The sequence below is a fragment of the Poecilia reticulata genome, chromosome 11 (assembly GCF_904066995.2).
Source record: "Poecilia reticulata chromosome 11, P_reticulata-male-v2, whole genome shotgun sequence".
In the NCBI taxonomy this organism is placed as follows: Eukaryota; Metazoa; Chordata; class Actinopteri; order Cyprinodontiformes; family Poeciliidae; genus Poecilia; species Poecilia reticulata.
In genome coordinates this window covers 11,977,949-12,004,038 of record NC_088840.1, presented here as the reverse complement: position 1 = coordinate 12,004,038, position 26,090 = coordinate 11,977,949, and the positions used below count along the sequence as shown (strand labels likewise).

General features: G+C 39.8%; 1 protein-coding gene across 2 annotated transcripts; it reads left to right on the top strand.

Annotated features, from left to right (window-relative positions):
* Window positions 1-996: 996 nt before the first annotated feature.
* hycc1 (hyccin PI4KA lipid kinase complex subunit 1) lies at window positions 997-25,338 on the top strand. Of its 2 annotated transcripts, XM_008421773.3 has the most exons (12): window positions 997-1,175; window positions 10,637-10,718; window positions 12,457-12,558; window positions 12,729-12,908; window positions 13,612-13,692; window positions 13,790-13,905; window positions 17,348-17,443; window positions 18,045-18,161; window positions 18,773-18,860; window positions 19,966-20,122; window positions 21,017-21,357; window positions 23,239-23,377. In XM_008421773.3, the coding sequence occupies exons 2-11, from the start codon at window positions 10,668-10,670 to the stop codon at window positions 21,310-21,312; spliced, it is 1,284 nt and encodes a 427-aa protein (XP_008419995.1). In that variant the 5' UTR covers window positions 997-1,175; window positions 10,637-10,667; the 3' UTR covers window positions 21,313-21,357; window positions 23,239-23,377. The 2 variants fall into 2 exon arrangements, with proteins under 2 accessions (XP_008419995.1, XP_008419994.2); XM_008421772.3 differs by lacking the exon at window positions 21,017-21,357 and having other exon boundaries at window positions 999-1,175; window positions 23,239-25,338.
* The last annotated feature ends 752 nt before the right edge of the window (window positions 25,339-26,090 follow it).

Sequence of the window (26,090 nt, the reverse complement as noted above, 5' to 3'; positions counted from 1 at the left end):
TTATGTGTTTTTGACGTAATTTTATTTTCAATATTTGTGGTATAGTATAATTATGATAAAATCCGAGGCCCACGTGTTTTTTAGACCACATATTTTCAGTTTATCTACATGCCTATCAGTAACCTAACTGTGAACAATTTTTCTGAGCATATAACTATAAAACACAGAAGGGGGCAGCAGAGAGTCACCTTAATGCTTGGTCTTTGTCAAATTTTTAGACTGTACTGTCTGGATTGATAAATCCAGTTTTATAATAAATATACTGAATATTCTGGTTTCATTTATTTAAAAAGAACTGCTACACGTGTGCTTGCACAACTGATGAAATGAGAAATGTTTTCTGTGACTACAATATTTTACTGCTGGTTTGTGCGAAATGTGTTTTTTATGATGAAACATTCAGTGGGAGTAGATTTGCAGCTTACCCCGTATTAACTGATTAAAAATCGTAGATTTGCCATTGTTATTAACATGAAAGCAAACAAACACATGGTCATCACGATGATTAATTCTTGAAAATCCATGGTGTTATAAATTCGTGTCAAAATGCCCTTCCATTGTTTGCTATAAATACACAGAAATGTCGTTTTGCATTTAGATTTCATGAATCTCCCATCAAATGTCCAATAATTATAGTAAATAATGACGAGGCAGAGAATGCGTTTAAATGAAAATACATAAAGTTATGCAAGTAATGTCAGTTTATTGTACAGCAGAGATTTTCAGATAAAGCGGCTTTACAGTTTGCTCACTAAGTATAAAGTCGCAACATATGCGACTTTATATTTTGCATAAAATATTTTATCTCTGATTAATATTGTTCATATTCGGTGGATCACTTGGCTGTCAAAGACCACAGAATGACATCGACAACCTAGCTTGACCATGGAAATTATCACTTTGCTCCTCATAGACTAATTTGATTGAACGCCATATTTGAAGGCGTGGTTACAATTGACCTACTGCTCTCTGATTGGCTAACACATCTGCCACTCAGCGGAGCTCGCGTCTTCGCCGTTGGTGATAGTCTGACCGGAGAAAGTAACGAAGATGGAAGGAGCTGATGGTGTTGAATTATTAAGGATATTTATGGACTAGCAACCGGTTAGCCTTTTACTGAAATCTTTGGGCCGACGAAGGACAATAATATCGGGAACCTGACGGGTAGCATGCCAGTAAGTGTGGAGTAACTTTCTGAATTTCACTCGGTGCGGCGCCGTATCAGAGCTAGCTGAGTTGCTAATGTGGATGCAGCAGCTGACAGCTCGAAGTCATTCAGTAAGCTGTGACAGAGAGGCGGCGGGGGATTAATTTACACTCTCTGGGAGTCACCGCCTAAGAAATACGATATAAACAACTATAAGCGTTGGTCTTATTTAGTACCAGTCGACAAATGTATTTTTTGGAGAAAAAAAACGTAGTTTAGTACAAGCTGTATGGAACATAATAACGAACGAGACAGTAGTGAACTAAACCGAACAGTTAGCATTGTTAAACATTAAAAGTAATGGGTAAGCTACAGGATTCGTCTCTTTCAGTTGTAAATTTTCTGCCACAGAAATGGAAAGTATCTGTCTGTTTAAAGAGTGAGACTTTGTACTTGGCTGATTAGTTATAGCCGTGTGTATCAGGGTGTGGACCTATTAAGATTCTTCAGGTGTTTTTTCTTATTGTTTGACAGGGAAGCAAAAAAAAAACCCCTCAGCAGATTGGGATGTTGGATAATGCGTTGTTAGAATATTTCTAATAATCTGTCATGTGACGTAGCTTTTCCCTACTCTGACTGTTGGGTTTCCTGTATATCACCTCTTATGACTTGGTATTCATTTCCTTGGAAGGCAAAATTGGTTTCTTTTACAATTAGATCATATGATCACATTCAGGTCCTCCTACATACAGTTTTCCCAGTTATAATACATTTCAGTCAAATCAGTTTGTCATTTTCTATCTAAGGAAGGGCAGACAGCTGACTGCATTGAGTCAAAGTCTTTGCAGAAATCTGTCCTTGTGAACAAGCCTGGGGTCAAAAGTGGAGGGGAGCAACTCCTTTTTAACAAGAAGAAACCTTTATGCGAGCAAGTCTCGCTTTAAGAGCCCGTCTGCTTCAAGCAATTTGGGGTTAACACACAGGAAGACATTTGATGATATCATTAGCTGTGTTAATGGCTTTGTCTGAAAGCGAGTTAACCAGAAGAGCGCCCAGATAGCAGACATAACCACAGTTGGTTTCACAGGGGGGAAAAAAAGAGCCCTTAGATTTCCATCCCAATCGTTTGTAGATATACTATACACCAATAAACCTGCTGTCAGACAGCAAAGAGCTCTGTTGGGAACATTTTAGAACAATCCGATCTCTAATATAGGTTTGGAGCTTGACTATTGAGGGGATTATTCTTGATAATAAAATTTAAAGTTCAAATTTGGATTGGATAGGGACAAATGTGATATCTCCTTTGATTCTCAACAGAACTGTTGCTGCAACTGTTGCTTGTACTGCTTTAATTTGAGTCTGACCTAATATAAATAATTACAATAGTTAAAATGCATGAACTATATTGTTAGATTCCCTTTGTAACTTTAATCAGAGGTTATTGCTTTCTGTCATGTGAGCATCGTTGAGGTTAACATTTCTTTTGCCTTTAGTTAAGGAGGTGACTGCCCACTGTTGGCTTGCTGAAGGAATGTGTGCATTTAAAGTGGTATCCATGTGCCAGGCCTCTTAATGTTTTGTGACAACAAAGCCCTAAGGTTATGGAGCTGGAAGACGGTGCAGGCTTTTCTGTCATCTAGCATCACTAATATGCGCTAGAGCCAGAAGGTTAGTGTAATATTGTCTCACACTGAGCAGTTCTCCTTGTATTTGCACAATAACAGCACAGGTGGCACAGAGAGACTCATTTTTTTCAGTAAAAGTAAAAGTTTTGTGTGTGTGCAGGGCTGGGAGACATAAAATATTGTTTAATATTGCCGTAACAGTATTGTCAATGCTGAGCAAAGGATAGCGAAAGTTCATCCGATATCAAGTGGCCAATTATGTTACCAACAAGCAGAGTTTTAATGCTTGTCCCCAAAGATATTACATCCAAGCAATCCCTTGCAGTTTCCATAATACATAGTGTTGTGACGATGTAAACTGTGCAGCCGTATTTTGAGCGCTATGATCCAGCAGACATCTTAAGAGCATTTCAATTTAGGTCCGCGTTTTCACATTGGGCAAGTTATGAAACTGTGACGAGCCAAGCTGGGACACACGGAGGGGAAACGAGCAGAGGAACGCTTGTAGGAGCGCGGTATTCTCCAGCGCTCTTGCCGCAGGGAGACGGAGAATTGATGGGATGAAGACGCATCGCTGGCTTGGAGGCAAAGTAGAAGAAAGTGTGGGCTGCTATAAGAGGATTCCTCTCTGTCGGATTGCTCAGTGTCCCTCAGCGCTGAAGCAGACACAAGCCAGAGACCGTTGTCATGTTTGCTGCAGGCGGTTTTCTGTCGTGCATTATTGTTTGAAGAAGAGAATAAAAACAGAAGTATCATCCCGGCTCTCGCCAGTTCCTCTCAGCGTAAAGCTACCTACTGTTGTGAAAGACCTTGGGGGCGTGGGGGGAGCATGGTGGGAGGCAGTGATGCAACAAGACTGTCCGCAGGCTGCGATAGTCCAAATAAACAAGACTGGAGTAGACAGAAGCAAAAGAGGGATGTCAAAATAACGCTCTTTTGTGTGCTGTTAGGAGCTCCTGGCAGAGCTGGAAGGGTGAGCAGGTGAGGTTGGGGCATGCATGAACAGAGTCATGTAATCACTGTCACACCCCAACTTTGTACCTTTTTAGGTTAAAACATTTCCATCGAGTTGCTGAGACGTCCGATTGAATCATATTTAATTATAGTAACAGATCTGATATTGGAGCTCAATTAAAGAATGCAAGTCATGTATAATTTATTCTAAGCCGGGTTTCACATTGGAGGAGCCTTTGTGATTATCTCACACTAACCAGTCGCTCAATGCAGCTGCAAGCCTGTACCACAGGAAAAGCAGCCTGGGCGGCTTGGTGGCTCACTAAAACCACCCAGTTCGTCATTCTTTCTGTCTGTCTTCCCTCTTTTCGAGCCTCCATTCTTAATGGTCAAGTCTCTTCCTCAAACCAAACAAAGCAAAACAAAAACAAAAAAAAAGAAGGAACATATGTGTGCAATAGGAAATGAGGTAATCAGTTGGGAGGGGAGGGGGATGTAAATGAGGGGGAATATCCTTCTACATCATTCTCGCTGGGACTCACTGCAGTTCACTGGCAGGTATGTTTGTTGTTACTGTAGAGTTTTTTTTTCCATCTCTTCTTAAGCATCTGTAATTTTCCATATGAGCTTAATACAGGAGGATGGTGTGTCAGCTTGTGGGTGTGTTTGCCAGAACGTTGAACCGCAACAACAGGGATTAGGAATGTAAACTTACAGGAGACTTGTGTCGAAAGAGGTCTTCAAGAAGGAGTTAAAAATAAGCTCATTTGGACTGGGCAGCACACAGAGCCGTCTGCTGTGTCAGAGTTTAAGTCTGTGGTGTAGGTGGAAGTTCAGAGGGAGTGAGTTGTCAACTTCAGCGAGCTTCACAGGAACAGGTTTCGTCACACACACTTCTGCAATGCATAAAACATTCTCCATCACCCCATGGCATGTGGCTGATTTCAGCAGAACTTTACCCGGCTGAAGCAGAACTTCCTTTGTTTGAGGTGTTCTGGGTTTTAGGGAGGTGTGTGCGTCGAAAGATTCTTCTGGTTTCTTTTTTTGTATCTCGGAGGCTGAAAGGCTGCCAGCCGGCCAGCACAGATCGAAACCTAATGAACTCTCTGATTTATTTACTCCAGTGTCTCACTCCTGTTGAGTTATCCACCTCTTGAGTTGTTCCACACAACAACTTGCTCTTTTGCAGGCAACAGCAGAAAAAATTTGATTCAACAACAGAGCTGGGAGATTGGGTTTTGTGGTAGCTTCTCCATTTACATATTTACCACAGCTGCGTGAAAAGGGAAACAAGTGCAGTTTTCTTTTTTCATCTTTACATCACAGTGCAAAAGAGTCAAATCTGTATTTTAATTAAAAGCGTTCCTATAGAGATGCACCAATCAGATTTCTGTGCAGTCTGATCTGCTGATTCAAATTTTGATACATTGAAATCTATCAGAATCACTTGAAACTATTAAAAAAGTTTAGCTCTGTATATCTCCAACTTTGTCTATCTAATAGGTGTTTGTTTTATTCATCATCCTGAACCGGGTGTTCAGCTCTGGTCCTCAAGGGTCCGTGGTGTCCTGCCACTTTTAGATCCGTCTCTGCTTCAAAACAGCTGATTCAAAAGGTCCAACTTCCTCCTCAGCATACCATAAAGTTCTGCAGAAGTCTGCTAATAAACTCTCACTTGAATCAGATCTGATAAAGCAGGAAAAATAACAGAACATTCCAGATACCAGCCTTTGAGAACCGACTTTAGACACTCCTGCTGTACTGTCTGCCACCTCGTTCTTTCAACTGTTTCCTATTCTACTTATTCACGACTTGGACATGCTCTTGCTCCTGCATCATCTGTGAACTGTGTGTGTGTTATCTGGTTGCTCTGCATGAGCGCAGAATTACCTCACCACCTGTTGTCTGAGTTGTTCAGGGATGCTCTCCCAATAAATATCGACTTCTGACATAATCAGTTCAGCAGACAAAGACGAGCGATGAAGATGCCCCTATAAACATAATTACATGCTGCGGAGCTCTTCCAGCATGAGTAGTTTTCTGTTTTCCTCCACAAGATCGTTTTGCATCAATCTGTGCAGAGACTCCCAAGAGCTCAGACATCTTAGCGTTGTTTTTCTTTTCATTAAAATAGATTTTCATTCCTAGAGATGAATTTATTTTTGTCTAGTCAAAATAGATCACTCTTAGAGTCAGGGGCAGGTTATTTAGTCAAGTGTGAAAGATTAAATGTACAATTCAACTTTTACTTTAGAGAGCTAACATGTATTTAATGTTTCATAATGAAGTGAATGTTTTTATATTGCTTTCATTCAGGGATCCTAGTAAAACCCAAAGCTGACGTTTTGACTTTTCACAGCATGAAACATTGTTGTATTCCGAATAATTCTTTGGTGTTAACAGCACATTGCCCATTAACATTATATACCGAGTAGACCAAAAGAGAATGACCAATGGCCTAATAGGGTATTGGTTCCCTTGTTGCCAAAACAGCCCTGACAATTGAGGCGTAGACTCCTGGAGGTATACTGTGATGTCTCACGCCAAGCTGTAGCTCCTGTAAGATGTGAGGTGTGGGATCAAGTTTGAGCTCAACACCTCAAGCTCAAATTATTTGTTGTGGTCTTTTAACCGTTCCTGAACAAGTTTGGCTTTGTGGCACCTCTTCATTATCCAGTTTGTAAGATGCCACACCCATCAAAGAACATAGTTTCACTTCAGCAATGTTTTGGTGACGTAAAAGAAAACACGATTTATCAAAACAGACTTAGTTTTTCCATTGTGCCCTGATGCTCGTGTGTTCATTGCTGAAGTTCTCACCGACTGAGAAGGGCCAACATTCCTACCCTGACTGGTGTTGACTGAGAAGACTCATGCTTAAACTACAGTGCAATGTGCATTCTGACTTCTCTTTATCAGAACCAGAATGGACTTCTCTACCAACTTCAGCTACTTTACTTGTTAGATGGGCTAGATTTCACTCCCCAATGAGGCATCAATGAGTTCGCTTGACTAGTAGTTAACTGGGAATGTCCCACAAGAGCTGCATTTTTAATGATCTGACTCTTGATGATCTGAACACTCTTTAAAATACAAATGCTTTCTATTTTTCTTGCTTGTAAAAAAACAACTCTGAAGTCAAAATATATCCCAACAACTAGCAGGTACTTTTAAGAGTTTTTCTTTTTTCTTTTTTTTTTCCTAATGTCCATTCTTATTGACGTTGAGTAATAAATGCATCCTTTGTTTTGTTGAACCCGTTATCTTATGTTGGACAATTGATTTGTCAGATTTTTTTTGCTTTGTGCTTCCTCTTTGTCCTTATCACTGACTTTGCATCAGTTTCTTCCTGTAGCTTCAGCAGGAAGTAAATCTCACCTATTGGCAGCACGATGGGCAGCTGCTGTATGTAGCCTTTTTCTGGGTACAGTTGATTGAAATTACATGCCCCAGACGTCACCCCGGACAAAGTTAATGAGTTAGACGTCACTTTGGAGGAGGAAAATTCTCCCTCTTACAAGACTGACTCATCCACAATTTAATCACAGCCTTTATTAAAACGCATATGCTGGCCTTAGAAAACGACATTCTCTTTGTCGTCTGTGTGAAAGAACGGAACAACAGGCTGCCACAAAGGACTTAATTTCTCTAAAAGGAGGCTATTCTGATTTTTAATTCTTCCTCTTTTCATGAGTCACTGACTACCCTCCTCCCTTGTCATTCCTGTCATTGGTACAGTCCATAAATAGACAGCTGGCTGCAGTGGAGGAATCCATGCGGCAGAAAAAGCGTGAACCAAGATGGATTTATAAAAAAAATAAATAAATAAAAAATCTACATCCAGAGGCAGGGAAGATGTAGAAGGAGAAATTGTGTTTTGAAGGATGCACCAAAGGACAGTAGGAGTCAAGGAAAGGTGAAGAGTTGGAGGATAACGGGATTTTTCATCGTTTCTGTTTTGTAAACTTCTAAATCTGTACTGTTCTTTCATTTTTCTGGATTCACTTCTTCAGTATGAAAGATTATTGTTCCACAGTTTGATTATAGGTGAGCTGAAATGTGAAAAATCTGTAAGAAGTTCAACTTTGTCAATGTCTGAATATGTTTGACTACTGTGAATAAAAGAGAGGGAGTTAAAGACCTGTCCCCAACAATTATCCCATCTCTCGTCTCAGTCTGAGAGCGTTTCCTTTTCTCCATGTTTTTACATCGAAGGACTTTTTCCTCCCACTTGCTTTCTCTGTGACTGCATCACCAGACACACCAAACATGGACTTGGTTGCTGCATTCAGCTGCTAATTTAGCCTTGTGCTTGTTATTGCGTAGCTCAGACAAGACACAGGCAAGATACAGCCTTCAATGAAAACGGATAATTCATCTGAGGCACCGAGTTGTCCCTGTACTTAAAATAAGTTTCCTTTTCTTCAGCTCACACTTTAAAAAAAATATTGGACATCTTTTTCATGTTTTGTTATGCTATCAGCATTTGGATTTAACCAATACTTTTCATCTGAATAAGACTATTTTCTGTTTAAATTTAACACGATGCAACAGATGCAACCTATCTTTACATTGACGTTCATAAATTTCTCTTATTCAGATCACCTTGAGTAAAAGCACTTTGAATTGCCTTGTTGCTGAAAATGTGCTATATAAATAAAATTACCTTGCCTAAAAATACTACAATTTTGTGGTATGTTGATGTTTACACGAAAATTTGAATATTAAACACTGAGTGACCCACTTATCACAACATTAAAAATGTTTTTACTCAAAATATCTAATATTTGCTATCTAATAATTCCTCACATTTAAAGTGCTATAAATGAGACATCAGAAAAAGTTAACAAGCCGCCAGAATTTTTATTTTTTAAAGTTTTTGTAACAGAATCTCTCCAGTCCAGCCCTACCTGACCTCTTTTGGCAGTAATGGGCACTCCTCCACATTCCTCTCATGTACAAGAAGGATAACTGGCTTTTTTTTGTTTTAAAGTCATAGCATGGAATCTAGGAGATTGGTTACAATTACTAGCATTAAACGTAATGCTTTCATAGTACAGTTAGCATGCTAAGAGGCTGGTTCAGCGTGTAGTTTTAGAAACGAACTACATGGTAGCAACATGAGCAGATAGCCTTGCTAATTAACTAACGTAGACTCTCTCTGTTACTCTAGAACAACTAGAGTGTTGACGTCCTGTGCAGTAATTATCTTCAGTTAGAAACTTGGACTAAAATGCTAATCTTTTAAAACAAGCTACTTTTTTGAGTGGCAACTTTTTTGATTCTTATCTAATTTAATTTAAAGTCCCTTAAATTAAGCTAAACTGGCAAACCAAAGGGGCAGCTTTGATTTTAAACAAACTGACAAACTCACTCCCCTATAATCTTTTTCTCTCATTTACGTCTGTGTATTGTAAATGTGATGGATAATGTTATAATTGTAATATTAGTGTGTTGTGTAAGCGGCATTAAGAATTGATGTTCTGTTTTGACTGAAAGGAATAGATCACGTCATGGGTTTTGGGTTTATATCTTTGTATTCTGAAACTGTGAATTTGTGGTAGTTTCAGGTAAGAAGACTCTTCTACCAGCCCACACTGGTATGTTTGTAGAATTTCGGTATGCTTTGGTTTGTAGTATTTTCAATTGCTTATTATGTAAATACTGTACATTTATGTAAATTACTCTGTAAAACAGCACTATCTTTTTAAAAGTGATGGGTGGATTTGCTTTATATTTTTAGGCTCCGCTGTTGCAGCTGTTTTATGCTTTTCTTTATTTTATAGCCTAAAATAAAATGACAAATATTCCATATTCCAGTGGAAACTTATCAGAAATAATCAATTGCACCACAAAAAGTGAAGCTGCAGACTTTTGTTTTGTTCCTCTGTAAACAACGTCTACAGATTACTTCATTTGGAAATCTGCCAGTGCACTGAGTTGATTAATAAATTATTTTCGCCAGAGGAACACCTCATGCATTATGAATAGCCTCTATCAATCTTAATTCTGTTCCATCATTGAGCTTTAAGCAACCAAACTGAACAGCTGTTTACCTGTAAAGAAGTTCTGGTTTGTCATCAGCTTCTTAGTTTCTTCTTTTATTTTTCTTCCAGTGCTGGCTGTGACAAGTTTGACTGAAACACTACAAAGCTTCATTACTCATCTTGAAAATTACATTTAGGGTGGGGAAACTCACTTATGTAGAGAGTCGTGCAGAGGAAGAGTGCCTAATGGTGTTTCTTTTAAAACCAAGCCTGATGCACACACCATAAAAGCATAAATGGGGGGGAGGGGATGTTTTGTGCAGAAACTCTTTAAGTGCCTTTTTCAATGTAACAGAAAACAATGATGAGGCTTTAAGTAGAGATGAAAAGAGCGTGATTTGTTCCAGATAAAAATACATAAATTGACATGGATAGGATCCACTTTTTCTCTCTTCATAGACATCAAATCTGTACAGCTTGTTCAGCAAGATCTTTTTTTTTTTTTTATATATATATGTATATTTCTCTCAGCGGTGCTTCAGCGGTGGTGTCAGCCAGGGTTTTTTCTGTGTGGGTGATGTTAGATTTACAAGCCTAAGTTGAGAAGGTGCTCGATGCAGAGGTGTTTGTCTGGAGAGGGATGAGAGGCAGGCAAGAGAAAAAAGCAAAAGGATGGAGAGACTTGTACTTCTTTGAAGTGCTGCAGCCCCGAAGCATGTACATTCACTGTTTTACTATTTTTATTTGAGTATTTTTATCAGGAGAATATTGAATAATAGAAGGTTCCTCCGTGTGTGTGTGTGTGTGTGTGTGTGTGTGTGTGTGTGTGTGTGTGTGTGTGTGTGTGTGTGTGGGTCGATACGAACCACATCTACATATAAATAGCTTGCGCGTTTAATCTGTATTTTTGTCTTTCTTAGGTAGAAGCAACTCCACTGCAGATGAGGGAACATGTTGGCAATGGACCAAGGAGTGGTGGAGGAATGGCTGTCCGAATTTAAGGTAGGACTTTATTCTGAGTACAAAGTCTGAAACGTCCTTCACCCATCATCTGTATGCGAGACGTTTCTGCTGCTCCTTCTTACTGGCAGAATGTATTTCACTCACAGAAACGAACGCGCTCCGGGAAGTGCTTTGTTCCCAGAGAATTGCAGCGCTCCCACTCAAAACACGAGGACTCACCTGGTACACGAAGCAAAAGATAAATTTTAGTGTAAATATATAAAGACAAAACTATTGTCCTCCGAAAGCAAATAACCAGTGTTATTGATGAACTACATCTAATGCAAAATATGTTGGAGCAAGTTGTAAAAAGGTGTCAAAATGCCACTTATTGGCCATCAGTTACAATTTCTTGTTGCCCATGATGTAACTTTTTACACTCATTAAGACCCAACAGTTCATGAGAACAAAAGGAAACTCCATTAATTTAATTAGCATGAATACTATAAGAAAATGTAATTGAGTTTACTTCAAACGGTTGTGATGATGGCACAGAAAAGTACTTCTTTTTTTTTTCTTTTTTTTTTTCTCTCACATCACTCTCAAATTACTGGTTATTATGTATATAGCATCCAGACGTGGTTACAGAGACTTTGTCACATTAACATCTGTGAATTGTTTTACCATCTTATTTAATATATGTGGTACCAAAATGTAATAAAACTTGGCCTTGTTTGTCAGAGAATCCACCTTGTAAAAACCAACTTCTTGCAGACATTGTTGACCTATTCTGTCCTCTTTACCCACATCTGGTTCACCAATCAGGCATCCGGGATCTTATGTTGCTTTGAATGGTCGCACACATTTAGATTTTTTTTTTTTAACTTTCTGAACACAGTAAAAATGGTGCACACCAAACAGGAAGAGCAGCAGGGTAGAGTCGGAAACCATGTTTGTTTAGAAACCTAACCACTGACGGTACTTTTAATGCAAGATGTTGCTTAAAGTTTAATAATTGATGAGCAGGGCTGCAGTTAATTATACCATATTAAATAGTAAAATTGGAGTATTATTGTTTGTTAGAGTGATATCCCAAAAGACTATAAGGGATGCAATATTTCTTAACTGTTAAGTTCCAAATGTGAGAACTTGTATACAAATCTTTGCTCTAATGGAATCTCATTGCTGTAGACTTTTGCAGGTGTTTTTTTAGGAGCTGTCTGTCACTGGACATTTTGCACTAACTGTGTCAGTTGTTACTTCCTACTAGTCTACACATAAACTATGGTGAGGAAATGTGGTTTTCTGGCAATAAGAAATGGCATCTACAGGCACATTCTGTCGATAGTTATAGGATGAGAATTAAAAACAATTGAAGTAGGGTATAATTTTAAGTTTTTAGGAAAGACGATAAAATGCTGTATGAAATTGGAAAAAAATAATACAATTCTACACTAGCATTTTAATGCCAAACTACCGATAGAAAATGGTTTATCAAATCGGATTAAAGGTACCTTTTAAAAAAAAATCCTTAAGCAGCATATTTAGCTTGCTGTTCATTAAGCCCACATTGGAGCCCACTATTGTTTATTCTCATCTTAAATGTTTTTTTTTTTAATAGATGTTAACAGGAAATCATAATTAAAACAAATAAAGGCCTCAGCGTGTCAGTCTCTGTGTAATTAAACTACATAAAGTGTTTCAAGAGACTAACTGAGTTACTGAAATGCTTAAACTTTCCACTATTCTAATTTATTAAAACAGTGTTGCAAACTTCTCTGTATTTGCATTATTTCAGACCCTCCCAGACAGTGCCATCGCCTCCTATGCCGCCTCACTTAAAGAGAAAGGCTCTCTGATACCGGCACTCTACAAGGTCATACGAGAAAACTACAGCGACGTACGTACACATACCTCTTAACAAATTTAATCTGTTTGGAATAAAAACTTTTAATTTGGCAACATACAAGTTTTATTTCTAGACTTGAATCACAAAAACATTCATTACCGTTGTATATTTTTACCATTTCCACAACTTTTAGTCTTTTTTTTTCTCTGGTCCTTCTTCAGCTGCTGGAGCCAGTTTGTCACCAGTTGTTTGAGTTTTACCGGAGCGGCGTGCCACAGCTGCAGCGTTTCACACTGCAGTTCCTGCCAGAGCTCCTGTGGAGCCTCCTGTCTGTCAGCGCTGCCAGAGACCCCCACACATCCGGCTGCATCGAGGCACTGCTGCTGGGCATTTACAACCTGGTAGGAGAAAGAATGAGCCCCGGAGAGGAGCTTGTCTTGATTAATGTTGATAAAGTGTTTCCATTGTGATGAGAGCAAACAAACCATGTCTTTTGATTTCCCAAATCTTTATTGCGGTTCAGGTTAAATATATGCTGAAATACTCGGGTTATTGTAGAAGCATAAGTTTTAAAAGTTACTTTTTTTCCCCTGTATTATTAGAAAGTTGAGCATTAGGAGTGACAGGAAGTTAGGGTGAGAAATAGAGGAACTGAAACACAGTCAGTTCGCAACTTATAAACGCCCTTAATCATTTCACAGATATTGCAGCACTTTTATTATTAAAATTATTCCACTTTGGCTCTAAGTGCTCTATCAACAAAGTGCAGCTTCTCCTCATTTCCTCTCTGAATACCAGAATAGGTCAGCTGTCACTCAGTCAGCACGTTGACTGGCTTCTAATAATCTGTTTGACATTCAGAGACACACAGGGGACATTAAAGCCCTGGGGTTTTTGATTGTGTGTGTGTTCACACAAATAAGTATTCACACTCCAACAGAGCTTGTGGGGAAATAACACCCTGTGGTCTACGTGCAAACGCCCACACATAGCAAATGGGTGGGCCTTAAGTGATCAAAAGCTTCACTTCAGTGAAAATCGTGCTTTTTTTTTTTTTTACCCACAGAACTATTCATCCCTTTTCCTATTTTTTTTTCTTCACAGGAAATAGTTGACAAAGATGGACAAAGTAAAATATTGTCTTTCACCGTCCCTTCCCTCTCCAAACCCTCAGTATATCACGAGGTGCTTCTCACACTCAAACTTGCAAAAAAGAAAAGAAAAAAAATCCTAAATGTATTTAAATTTTCTCGCATTTTAAACTTCTTCATTTTGCTTCTAGCCATCAGCCATTGGCTCCATAGCTCTCACAGAAGGAGCTTTAGCCAATCACGGGCTGAGCAGGGTGGTGTATAGTGGGCCACACCTCCAGAGAGAGACTTTTACAGCACAAAACAGGTAGGAGGAATATTTTAGTTAACATTTTACTTTCCTGGTGGGCAGATTATTGAGAAATGCTGAACAGCGGTAATTTTAAATGCAACTTTCCTGGTGGGACAAAGACTGTAACAAACTGTAGCTTACTTCAACACGTAACTGAAATACTAGCAAAGGATGTTCAGGGTCTGAATAAAAACAGTTCAGTGTCGTAAGTTATGAATTTCAGCTTGAATATTAGACTCTCAAGTATATTGTTGAAGATTCATCATGGTGTGGTGGTGGCGCATTGAGCTGCTGCCATAACAGATTATTTTATTCATGATGCACTTGACTCAGTGATTGCCTTTGGCAGTTGTCTTTGCTTCATTTTATCTGAAGTTATGTTGCCTTAAGGATTTCCTAAATTAATGCAACTTTAAATAATCTAAATCGGTCATGTTTGCCTTAAGGAAAGTTTTCCCAGCTTCTTTCTGTCTTTTTTTTTTTCCTCTTTAGTTGGGCTGTTTAATCTCACGCTTTTAATTAAATGCGACAAAACTTGTCCTTGGAGTGCCTTGCAAAATTGTCCATTGCAGATGAAAATTTAATAAAAAAATGCACCGCTGAGATGAGATTCTGCGGTGGTCCATAGAGCTAACCTTTTCTGTTTTTGACATTGTCACTTTGTTATGGTGGCGTTGAGTTTACTTGAAATCTGCTGTAGGTTGCATCTTTATATTAAAGTGGAGCTCCATAGAGCAAATTCTCAGTAAGTCTGAATGGTCGCAGATCCTCAGTGGTAAAAGTTGCTCTGATCTTTGCGATTAGCTTCGACTACACTGAGTTACGGGTGAGCTTTCACATTGCCGTCTCCGCTCTTACTGTTTAAAGTGACAAATAACAAAATGTAGAGGTGTGCCGATCGATCGGCCACCGATCATAATCGGCCGATTTCCGTGAAAAAGTGTATGATCGGCGATCGCCGATCACTGTCTCTTGTTGCCGATCACACAAAGCGATCACCTGCATCTCATTTCGCAGCCTGCCTGTGCAGCTGGTCTCCTCTTTCCTTCACACTGTGCAAACGCACAGCAACAAATCTTAAGCAATGTGGAACTATAACGCACTGAGTGAATGGGGAAGTTTACTTGTTGCGGCAGAAAATTGAAGCACGTCAAAATGCATCAACACAACGAATCTAATATGGCATAAAAACAATGCCATACTTGACGGAGTTTGGCTACATCGAGGCTCACTGCAGTTAAAAAGACATACGGAGTGATCAGATGGCAGGTAAAGTAGCGCACAGCTACAAACACTCACCTGGATTAGCATGACGGTCAGAAAGCTAAACAAATAACCTGCAAAATTATTTAAGCCTTTGAGCTGCGATGTAAGACGCTGGTTCTGCTCTCGCTGTTGAACTGCTGCTACACGCTACAGGTAGTAATATTTGACAAACGGAGCGCCGGTTCTGCTCCCCCTGGTAGTGAATTCTTACACCGAACCTCTGCTTAAGCCTGCAGCATCTAACTTAAAAAAATACATTTTACATGCGTATTAAAACTTTCGCTGTCCTAACATGAGACGGATAATCTCTGAAAAAATAATCGATCTCCTCCCTGTTCTGCATAATTACTCCGCTCAGTCAGAAACAGCCAATCAGAACTAGCAGTAATCAGCTAGCCGCCATGCTATCAGGAAGTTTTCATTCAGTAACACTGGATTGTTTATTGTAATGGAACCTGTATTTGCCTTTGAATGTTAAGTTTTATACTTGAATTTTTTTGGCAATGTTGAAAGGTTTTATTTTGGCTCTTTGCATTATTTAGCCTCTTCAGAGCCTTCATATGTTATCATTCTGTTAAAGATAGTATTACCGATAGCAGTACAATTTGCACAAGGCCTGCTTTGTTTAGTTTTCTTCTTGGAAAAAGTTATTAAAAACAAGTTTTTGTCTAAATTAAGCTGAATTCATGGTTCCTTTTTCCACATAATGTAACCGGTAGTGTTAATGATAAAAAAAATAAAAATAATTATGTGATCGGTATCGGTGATCGGCCCTCATGGGTGATTGGAATCGGTATCGGCAGAAAAAAACCTGATCGGCACATCTCTAGCAAAATCCATATAAAATGAGTTGTTTTTTTTTGTGTGTGTGTCTTGTTTCAAAATATTGCCTTTAAGTTTTCACCTGTGCTGAATTTGGTGCATGTGACCTTATGTGTTTACTATAAAGGTACTTTGAAGTTCCACCTTTTGCATTACCCAAAATTAGGTCACAAATTAAACATCAAGATAACTGAGTGTTGACGCTTGACAGTCGAGTTTTCAATTGCTGCATCTCAATGCATTGCAATACAGACTTTATTTTTTGCCCCTCCTCCAGGCTCCAAATTGGATGTGGTGTAATAGAGGCAAGATTAAACTCTTTAATGAAAGCGCATGATTAGAAGTTCTGTGTGCAGTTGGACAAAAGCTCTGTAAGGCACCACAGAAAACCTGTGGAGAACGCTGTGGGAAGAGAAAAACAAAATGTATCCAAGCACTGTTAAAGGTGAAAAGCGCTCACTTAGGTTTATTATGAATATTCCACAAGATGAGAGCGAACAACTCTTAACCCAGGTGTCCAGGTCAAAGCAAAAAAGCTTTGTCTGTGTCATCTTTGACTTGCAGAGTTCAAAATGTCTTTTTATACCCAAGGACAGAATAAGTCTAAAAATATTTACAAGACAGGCTTTAAAGAGAACTAGACTCTGTTTATCTGTTCCTATGCAGCTACAAAGCAACATCTCCTCAGCGTGATGACTCAGACAAGCTTGTTCTGCTAAAGTTCAAAAAGCATTATTTCATAGCATTGTAAGACATAACCTAACAATAAGTTTACACAGTCACGAGACATTAACATGTAAAAAAAACCCAAAACAACTTTCCGTCACAAGTTGCTCTGGTCAGATGAGACCATAGTGAAACATTTTGGTCGACATAAAAAAAATGCTGTGTGGCAGAAACTTAACTCTACCTCATCTAATTCAGCATCTTTAGGAAGAGCAGAAAAGAGCTGATCACAGCTGATATCCAGCCAATTTTACTGTCCTTTTTTTTTTCCTTCTTTTTTTTTGGAAAAACAGAGTCTTGGTAGAGGAATTATTCAAAAGACTTGCAGCTGTAATTGCAAAACCAAGTGTTTTGGAAAAAGTATTACTCAGGAGAGCTGCATATATTTTCATCTGTAGAAACTATGTCCCCTCTTCCTCTCACTGCTGAAAGTACACGCTATGTTCTGTTACATTTAATCCCAAAAGAGTCCATTAAAAGGCTTAAGGGACATGATCAGTTTTGCAAGGCCATTTGTGTTGTTTTGTTAATTAGCAAACGGGTGGAAGTACAGTCAAGAGTCTGCAGTAATGTTTAATATTTTGGTGAGTCACCTCACGACGCACTTTGACTGTAATGTTCTGTTTTGTTTTCTGATAATGAGATTTGAGGTGCTGACCTTCCTGTTGCTGTGCTACAATGCGGCTCTCAACTACATGACCCCCGCCTCCCTGCAGTCCCTCTGTCAGCTCAGCTCCAGGTAAGAGAAACAGACACTCCAAAGCTCTTAATGTAATGTAGTGTTTGCTTCTCTTAGCAAATGTTGCAAACACAGGCCATTTGTAATCTTAGATTCATCGTCGTTAATGTCAACACGTCCGCGCTAGTTTGCAAGCAGCCGCTGATCTGATCCTCTTATGGCCTTTGCTGCCAGCGAGATCCAAGATACCACTATTTGGCTTCGAGCTGCCATGAGCACTCATCCAGGCACAGTGATTTATTTATTTTTTTGGTAAGCTCCCAGCTGCAGCTGACGAGGAGTCATCAGCTTGGATTTCCCCTTTGCTATTTGATAGTTGTGTACAAGAAGTTTAAGCCTACCTAAGTTTTGGTTCTGGCGTGTGTAAAACCCCATGTGCAACCAATTAATTATTTATTGTAAAATTTTAATAAGTTCATTCTTGCTGTCGTATTTGTGACTGTTTATGTTCAGCTGGCATTTAGTTTCATATTAGCTCACGGTGGGGAAGTAAGCTGTCATAAAGTACCTGTAATCAAGTGGCCCCTGTGGAGTCATTGTTTGGCTTCCCATGTTGCAAGCTGCTCCATTGTGTTTAATAATAATTGCTTTTCCGCTCCAGGGTGAGTATATGTGGCTACCCGCGGCAACAGATGAGACGGTATAAAGGCATCAGCACACGACTCACGGTCACGTCAGAGTTTTTGGTTCAGCTCATAACAGGGATCTACTATGCCTTGTGAGTATTTGACGCACATAATTTAACCGCAGCTATGCAGTGAGATTTGAGGGTTTCAGTTCCTAGTTTTTCCACAGCTTGCTCAATATTGAACGAAGGCAATATTGGTACTTTATGATTTGTGTGCATTTTGCAAACACGAAGCAAGACTGTAAATCTATTAAAGTAGCTTTACTTGGAGCAACATTTCCCCCCGCCCCCATTTTTAATCCATTCCATTAACTTATAACTAATTTAAACAGACATGTTAGTTGAATATCCATGATACTACTAAAACAACAAAGTGTGGCTTCTTTAAAGCAAAAATAAAGTAATAACTTCAGACTTTTGCACAAGACTACACTGCAACATGTCCTCAATTTCCTTTGTGATTTATCTTTTTTTTTTTTTTCCTTTTGAACAAAATATGTCTTTATCAAACATCTATGCGAGAATCAATGTCTTCTGCGTTACTTTGTATTGCCTTAAAATTCAGAATGTTGGTGGTGAAATTCAGTTCATCTCCAGTTAAGGTTTTACATTTCCTAGCTGCTCTTGGTTCCTGATTGTATTTTCTGATCTAATGACACTCTTGTTTATTTGAGAACTCGCTTGTTTCTCCTGTTGAACAGGTCCAACGGTGAACTTGAGCTGGGATCCAAAGCGCTGGATGACGTCCTGTATCGAGCCCAGCTGGAGTTATTTCCTGAGGCTCTCTTGGTGGGTGCATCGCTTTATTCATTTCTCCTTCCTCTGCGCTTGTCCTCAGAAATTTGTGCGCGCGTGAGAGAAACCCTGATTAAGACGCACGTGCTGGCCTCAGTCTTGCTTCGTGTCCGGTATTGTGTGCTGCTTCCTGTTTGGTCTCTGTGTGTCTGCAACTGTGAGCACAGTGTAATCCCACTAGATTATTTACATGCTTTCCCTTCTGCTCAGTTAAGCTGTAATCCTTGAGGCCCAGGGAGTAGAGGATTGAATCTAGTAAGCTCACAATATTACTACACGAGTCAAGGTGCACGACTTTGGCGCAATCAAAGCACAACATCTCGATGCACATTTATAGAAAGAGTGTTTTACATCAAAAGAAAAGTCTGAGACTTTGAGTACAGTCTTTGGACATTTATCACAAATGCACACACGTGCTTGTTGTGTTTGGAACATACACAGTGGCCCCCAAGCTCGGCATAAAACTTTGACGTGTTCTTCACGGGACCAATTTGCCGCAGCGCTGCACACAAAAGACATGTTGTTCCAATCCTAATGCTTTCTACCCCATGATACGCTCTTAGTTGTTACATGATCACTTTGCAATTGCCACATAAGAATTTTTAAGTGTGAGCAGATTTTTGTTATGTAAGGAGTTGTGACACCCAAAATCCTTTTTTTTTTTTTTTTTTTTTTTTTTTTTGTGCATCTAATGTCCCTGCTAGCAACTCTGGTAGTCTGCTTTGTCCTTTAATTGTTTTACTTCAGCAGGTTGCGTAGTCTTGACTCGATTAAATGAAAAAGAACTCCTCTGCTGTTGTCTACCTCATTTACTGAAAGCATATTTAAAATTCACTGATATCTGTTGTTTAAATTAGAACAATTGTGGGTGTAATGAGTGTGAATATTTGTCTAAGGCAATGCTCTGTTTTACTTCAGCAATCATTGATTTGGGGATTATAGCAGCTGATCAATAGAGCTACACAAGGACAAAACAAGCGTTAATAATTCCTAGAAAACAAACAGAAGGACTCTTTGTAAACTGTCCAGAGCTGATTTCAAACTGTCGTCAAATTATTTGTATGAACATGTCTTTTTTTTTTTTTTTTTTAATCTGCAGGTGGGTAATGCCATCAAGTCTTCACTACACAGCGCAGCATTGAAAAGCAAAGAGGGCGGTCGGAGTATCCAAGTGGAGATTACGCCCACCGCCTCCAGGATCTCCCGCAATGCTGTCACCTCCCTCTCTATAAGAGGACACCGCTGGAAGAGAAACGGTGAGATGCACACACACTCACACACGCACACGCACACAGAGGAAAAAGAAGGGGCGGGGGGGAAAGGGAAAACTGAGGTGAAGGAGAGAAGTTCTCGTCTAGACTTTTTTTTTTCTTTTTTCTCAGCATTTTGTAAGAAACGTATCATTTTGGACTTCCACACCAAAGCAGAGGGCAAAATATCATTATTCAACCACCCATTTCATTTATGCTCACTATTATAAACAATATAATAGTGACCAACCTTTAAACTGTAGATCATTATCAGTTTGATAGGATCTACTTCATTAAAATTTTTTTTTTTTTTATCTTCTAATTTAGAAACATGCATGGCCATGTTTGCAGTGTGAAGCAAGTCACGTGTTTGTCCTGTATGTTCAAAGTTTCAGCTCTCTTGGGGGCAAAATGTGTTTTTAGCTTTAGGAGAGATTTCCTCTCTTTTCCCAGAACACGCATCCATCAGGTAAATTACAGCCTTCTGCTGTTTTAATGAGCGGGTTTTATCTTGTGCGGTCTGCGCTTCTGACAGGAACATGCAAGCAGCTTATGTATGTTCAGATGACGGAGGAAAGGATGATTGAATGTTTGGGAAACACTGCAGACTGCAAATCCATTCAGTTAGTGTGGTCCTCTTCATCTCCACACAGCATGTACTTTATGTTATGTTTTGATCAGTAACGTTTTTTTTATTTATGTCTGTTAAATTTATTACCTTTTTGTTTGTTTTGTGTTTCTGTGGTTGTGTGTGTCTGTGCACATGACTGTCTTTTTGTTTGTTTGTTTTTATCTATGTGCATGAAATGCATCTTTCCATCTGTGTTTGCATGTGTGTGTGTGTGTGGTTTGTTTATGTACTGTCCTGCCCCCCAACCCCTCCATGCTCCCCGCCATCAGAGACCCAGGAGGTGAGTGTAGACGGTGACCCAACACTGGGGGGTGTGGCCGTCCCCGAGATCAGTGTGACTGGCGTGAGCGGCGAGCGAATGGCCAATGGAGAGTCCCTGCGGCCGCGCTCCGACGGACGCAACCACCTCGACGACTCGTTGGGGGCCTCTTCCGAGGTCAGCACGGACTCCCGAGGTCACGACTCCGGAAGTAGGAGTCAGGAGGTCAGGAGGCAGAAGTCTGTGAGGCGAATGGTGGAGAATGAGGGTTCTGGGTCGGCCTCCGCAGGGAGGAGCCAGTACTGAGACCCAACCTTCCCTCTCCCTAGCCCCACTCCAGGGGTAACCTAGGTAACCATGTGTGGGGGAGTGGTCTGAAAAAGCTGCATGATGACTTTCCCCTTTACCTTTCGCGCTGCGCTCCACCACCCTCTCTTCACCTAAATGCACTTATTTCTCTCACCTGTCAATCGGTATCGATCATCATTTCATTTATTCACGCTCTCCCGTGTGGGTTTAGCTTCATTATTAAGACCAGCCTCCATGATTCCCCTCAAGTCCAGTCGGTTATTTCTAACCTCTCTGAATAATTTTAATAACCTCCTAAAAATGTCTTTTGGTGTCTTTTCAGATCATACTTTTTAAAAAAGTACATAAATTAAAGGTGATTTTTATTGGAGGAGATTGACAACGCCTTGTAAAAGTATTTATACAATTAAACCTGTTTGTCACAACCACAACTAAAGTATTTTATTCAACACAAAGTGGTACATAATTGAAAAGTTGAAATGTATAGTGTTCAACTTTTTTTTTTTTTAAACAAATAAAGTCGGGAAGTGTAGCATGTAATTGTGTTTAGCCTCATAAATTGTCCAGAAGTGCTTTGGACGTGTCAGATTTTTGTTTGGGAAGAATAATGATGGCCAAGAAACTCACTAGACAAGTCCGGACAACATTTCCCAGGTTTTGTGCATTTCACAAAGAATCCATCACCTGCAGATAAACACATTTTGGTATTAATGGAAACTGACAGGTTTGGCAAGTAAAAAGCATAAAAACAGACAATCTAAGTACTCTTGAAGTAACATCCTCATTGTGAACAGGGTTTTTTTTTTTTTTTTTAGCATAGAGAGAAACTGAATAGATTTCATGCATGGCTACATCTTCCTCTTCCCAGTTGTATTCTGCTTTATGTTTATCTCAGAAAATACATTGTGTCATGTGGTCGTTGCACTACACAATGTCAATATATACAAGGACTATGAATACTTTTACAAGGTACTGTAAGGTAGGCTTATCAATGAGTATGTTTTTCTTTCCATATCGTATCAGAAAAATGAGAGTAATCCCGATGACCTTGAAGCAGTGAGCTTGGAGGATCTCTAGAAGGCTCCAGAAAAGTTTTTGTTTTTTTTACCAGGAAAAAAGGCAAAGGTACTCGGAAGGTCGAAACACCTCAACACATTAATCCTGGGTTGCAACTGGAAGCAGATTGTTTGCTTCTGACTTGTAGTTAGGAGCCAAGGAAGGATATGCAGGTCTTGAACTTAAATTTAATTAAGTCTCCTGACCTGCTCTGAGCGGGCTGAATCTGGAGAACTTCAGCAGGACCTTCCTATCTGTCTGTTTTATCTGCTCTGTACTCGTGTTGTTGTCACGATAGCGACGGCTCTGATCTGTAGTTGTGAACATGCTGCCCTTCACACGGGTCTGGTTTCATGTTTTACAGAAAGCAGAAAATAGTGTTAGTTTTTAGCTAATCAAAGGAAGGGACGAAGTCTTTTTTTTTAAATGATCCTTTTTATTTGCTTTCATCAACTTTCCCTTTGTGATTTTTTTTCCAAGGCTTGTGCTTTTAAACACTATTCCTGCTTTCCTTTGGGACAAAACATGCACTCCTTTAAAACTAGATTACTAGCTATTATCTCACACCTCTGCTCCTTATTCTAATGTGTGTTGGACTTTTAACTAATAATCTTTTGCTTGGTGGCCAGATGTTCTTTTTAAGATGACGTTGCAGTGTAAAGGCGCCACCTGCTGGTTGGTAGTAAACCTCATCTGACGTCCAGCCAATTTAGTGTTTTAAAAACAATTATTCTGTTTATTTCGAATCCATTTAGTCACCATTGGATTAAATAAACTGGACAACAGATGAGGTTGATAATCCTGCACCTGTTTGGTAACATGAGTGCCTGTTTGTTTTTCTTTTCTTTTCCTCCGTCTGCCTCACAGACGCAGTGGATCTGGGTTCCCCGGACGAGTTGATGGACATAGCCGAGCTAGACGAAGGGGTCTGGCCGGGAGCGGCGGTGGTTCCCGACATGAACCCTCCTGCCATCACCATCAGCAGCAGCACCACCACACTGAACCTGGGAGCTAAAGCGCTGAAGATGGTTCGACTCAACGGGCGCAGCAGCAAGGACAAGGACAAGGAGTGCAACGCCCTGACAACGGGGCGGGCCGCCAGCGAGAACGCGGACCTGTCCAACAAGCGGCTGACGCTCACTTCCAGCCAGTCGGTGCCCAGGGCGGGCGCCCTCACAAGCCTGACTCGCACTGCCAGCGCCGTCTTCTCTCGTTCCTTCGAGGTCGTTACCAGCAGCAGCCCCACTCCCAACCACCCGGCCTCCGAGGTGGGCTGCTTCTCCTGCAGCCTGCAGGAGGACAGTATGGGGTACCTGAGCCCTACGGCGAGCCACACCACACGCTCCACTAGCATTAGCGTTCACTTCAGCCCCGACCTTTGAACCCTTTAAGACTCTTTTACTCAAACGAACCCTCATCTTTGATCCTGTGATCTTGTGACCCTGTACCTGTGATCTGGAACTCCAAGCCATGCCAACTGCATTCGACCACAAAAGTGTGAAGAAAAACTCCCCACCTCCCAGCGTGTTTTCCTCCATCACTTTGTTTTAGTCGTTTCTGACTCCGCGTGCCGTAAACCGGCTTGTTGTCTCGCTTCAGTCTGACATTCAGAGCAGCTCGGCGAATGATGGAGGGAGGACATCGGGTATACCATTTTCAGGTTTCTTGTTTTTATTTTTGTTTTGTTATTTTTGAGTTGAAGTCAAGGCAGGTCATAAGTCTGCTCTCATAAATAAATGCACTTAAAATGATCACTAAAAAAAACCTGTTTAAAAAGTTATTAAACCTGCATTTGTTGCCCAGTTTTCCACCCATGCTCTTTGTGTCTGTGGGCAAGTGTACTATATGTGCGAGCATGTGTGTGTGTATGTTTTTTTTTTTTTTTGAAAACGGCTGCTGATTGGTACAGTGAGTAAAGTGTGATTATCTTAGTCGAAATATGTGTTTCTACTACTTTTATATTACTAGTAATTCCCTTCCCATAGCAATACAGAACACTTCTATTCAGTATTTTTAAAATGTTTTTGGGCTGATCACTCCGACCTCATTGGACAGCAGTTTTAAACGTGCTTCTTCTCGATTCTTCCTGAACCGCATTGAAAAGAAAGCCACTGAATAATCAACCAGTCTGAATAGAATCAGCTCTTCTGTTTACAATCACACAGTATTCTCACCGTGACGGAGAAGCAATACTTTCCTTCCTCTTTGCTCCTTTTAGGGCACCTTCTTTACATGCCGCGTCATAAATGGCAACATTTTGGATCCGACTTCTTAAAAATGACGAAGATGATTTGCATCTTTGAGGGCGATGAATATGAATGATTGAGTACTGAATTTTGCACAAAGAAGAGCTAATCGGTTGTAATGAACTTTGGTATTTTTCATACGAACAAGAGTTTTTGACTCTGAAATTGTATTTTTTTCCCAAGGGGACATGCTTTTTTTTTTTTTTTTTTTGCTCCTTTCAGACTCCTTCCCAACTTTTGTGTGATGCAACAACCGCATACGGCAGCAGGTTGGTTAGATTCAACAAAGTTATTTCTAATTATCCCTAAACTGTAAGTGTCCAAGCAATATGGGGGCACATGTTCTAACCCAGCCATGTCAGATGTTTGTAGCACTAAGGTGACGTAATTTCTGCCTCTCCTCTGGTTCGTTACTTCATCCACATGTCAAAAGACATGTTAATACCAAGAAGTGAATAAAACTCCAACCATCTGCTACAAATGATGTTCTAAATGAAGCCGTCATGCTGCTCCACCCTCGGTCTGTTTACTTTAGCTGTTAAGTGTCTACGGCTTGGTGGGACAATACCAATCATGTTTCTTTGTATGTGGGTTTACAGTAAAATGGTTGAGCTATCCTTGTACATCATACTGTTATACTAAAGTTGGTTATATTTGCCTTTCTATGTCTGAAAATAACTCATTGCTACAAGTTCTGGAAATAAAGTGTTTCTATATTTCACTGGTGTGCTCTGAGAGGTTTCTCTTCTTCCACTAGGGGGCATTCGTATTATTCAGACCAATTTGTCAAAGCTTCATTATAATAACTCGGCAGAAATCTGGTTTATTAATGTAGCCTTCAAATCTGGAAGAAATCATTTCATTTTTAAGTGTAGACACTCTCAATTTGGAGTGAGATTTATCTGGGGAGTGTGAGGCAATAAAAATAAAGTCTTAAGTCTCTCTCCAGAGTAGTGAGAGTCGGCATCACTAGATCTCAAAACCAGCTGCTGAGTGCCAGAAGTCTGTTCTGCCCTTCTGCACCACTTTGATAAAATCTGAAAAATTCTGTAAGATACTTAATGAATCCTGAAAAGTTGGCTAAAAAGTTTTTGGTGAATCTATGCTGCATATTTGACTTGGAAAGTAGAACATGTAAATCTTATCAGGATGCAGATGCAAACACTATATATGCACATTTCAATGTATTTCATACACATGGCACTGCTGACTTCAGGGGCTCCAATCGATTTTTTTTTTCAACTTGAAATTCACTACTTCAGAATAAAAATCAAGATGTTTTCAGGACAAGTATTAAGTCACTTTTCTAATTTAGATTTCTTGAAAGTAAACAGCCAATTGGGTGAATATTGAGTGTCTGGTGAATTATTTTTTCTATTGTGAATGCACTACATACATGGTTTTCATACATTGAACAAAACAAATGTTTATTAGTAAAAATATTACTGTTTATATTAAACATTTTATGTGCAA